Source organism: Myotis brandtii, unplaced genomic scaffold (assembly GCF_000412655.1).
Source record: "Myotis brandtii unplaced genomic scaffold, ASM41265v1 scaffold681, whole genome shotgun sequence".
NCBI lineage: Eukaryota > Metazoa > Chordata > Mammalia > Chiroptera > Vespertilionidae > Myotis > Myotis brandtii.
The window spans coordinates 701,639-702,626 of NW_005370660.1; the positions used below are offsets into that span (position 1 = coordinate 701,639).

A 988-nucleotide genomic window follows, 5' to 3' on the forward strand; every position below is an offset into this window, starting at 1 on the left:
CACTTGTCTACTTCCCAGAAAAGGCCATCAGAGGAGGGTATTGGAATTCCCTGGCTCAAAGATTCTGAATCAAGTTCCCATATAATTCCTAAAGAGTCTCTCAGGGTCCTTCTCCCTGCTGTCATCCAGATTCTGAGTTTGGAGAATGGTGGAAATCACTCTTACCTTTGTTGCCTTGTCTTTTGGGCATATACTAGGCTAGGTTTATCAGACTTTCATTGTCACTGTGTCTCACCAACTTTTTAATCTTACCAGAGTTTCTCAATTTTTATCTGCTGATAGCTTGGTTTCTTGCTTTTCAAGAATGTTAAGGATTTTTTACTCTCTTAACATTAACAATAACAGAAAAAAAATTGTGGAAAAAACAATAACAGCAATAGCACCACCATCCTATCTAATAATAGACAAACATGGTAATTGACCGTACCTTTGCTACGCCTCCCATTGGCTAATCAGCACGATATGCAAATTAACCACCAACAAAAATGGCGTCTAATTTGCATACTTCAGGCAGGGCGGGACATCGGGAGCCACCATCCAGGCCCCCGTGTGACCCCAGGAGCCGCCGGAAAGCCGGGCGCAGGCAAGGCGTCCCTTTGGGACCCAGGAGCCGCCTTGCCTGCAGCCTGTGATCGTGATCGTAACTGGAAAGCCGGGCGCAGGCAAGGCGGCACCCCGGGACCCAGGAGCCGCTTTGCCTGTGGCCGGTGTTGGTGATCATGATCGGAAAGCCGGGCGCAGGCAAGGCGGCCCCCTGGAACCCAGGAGCTGCCTTACCTGCGGCCAGTGTTGGTGATCATTATCGGGAAGCCGGGCCGCAGGCAAGGCGGCCCCCTGGAACCCAGGAGCTCCTCAGCGAGGTCTGCAGGCGAAGCAGCGATCAAGCTATGAGGGGGAGGGTGGGGGGTGGAAGGAGCTACAGGAGCAGCTCTGGCCAGAGACTGAAGACTCCCGCTGGAGTGAGGAGCAAAGACTGAAGGCTCCAGCC

General features: G+C 52.2%; 1 protein-coding gene across 1 annotated transcript in view; it reads left to right on the top strand.

The window, feature by feature from the left end:
- Nucleotides 1–719: 719 nt before the first annotated feature.
- Nucleotides 720–988, top strand: part of MOB1B (MOB kinase activator 1B) — a 30,239-nt gene continuing 29,970 nt past the window's right edge. The window contains exon 1 of the mRNA XM_014529473.1: nt 720–868. Coding sequence (XP_014384959.1) covers nt 720–868 — 149 coding nt within the window. The remainder of the gene's footprint in view (nt 869–988) is intronic.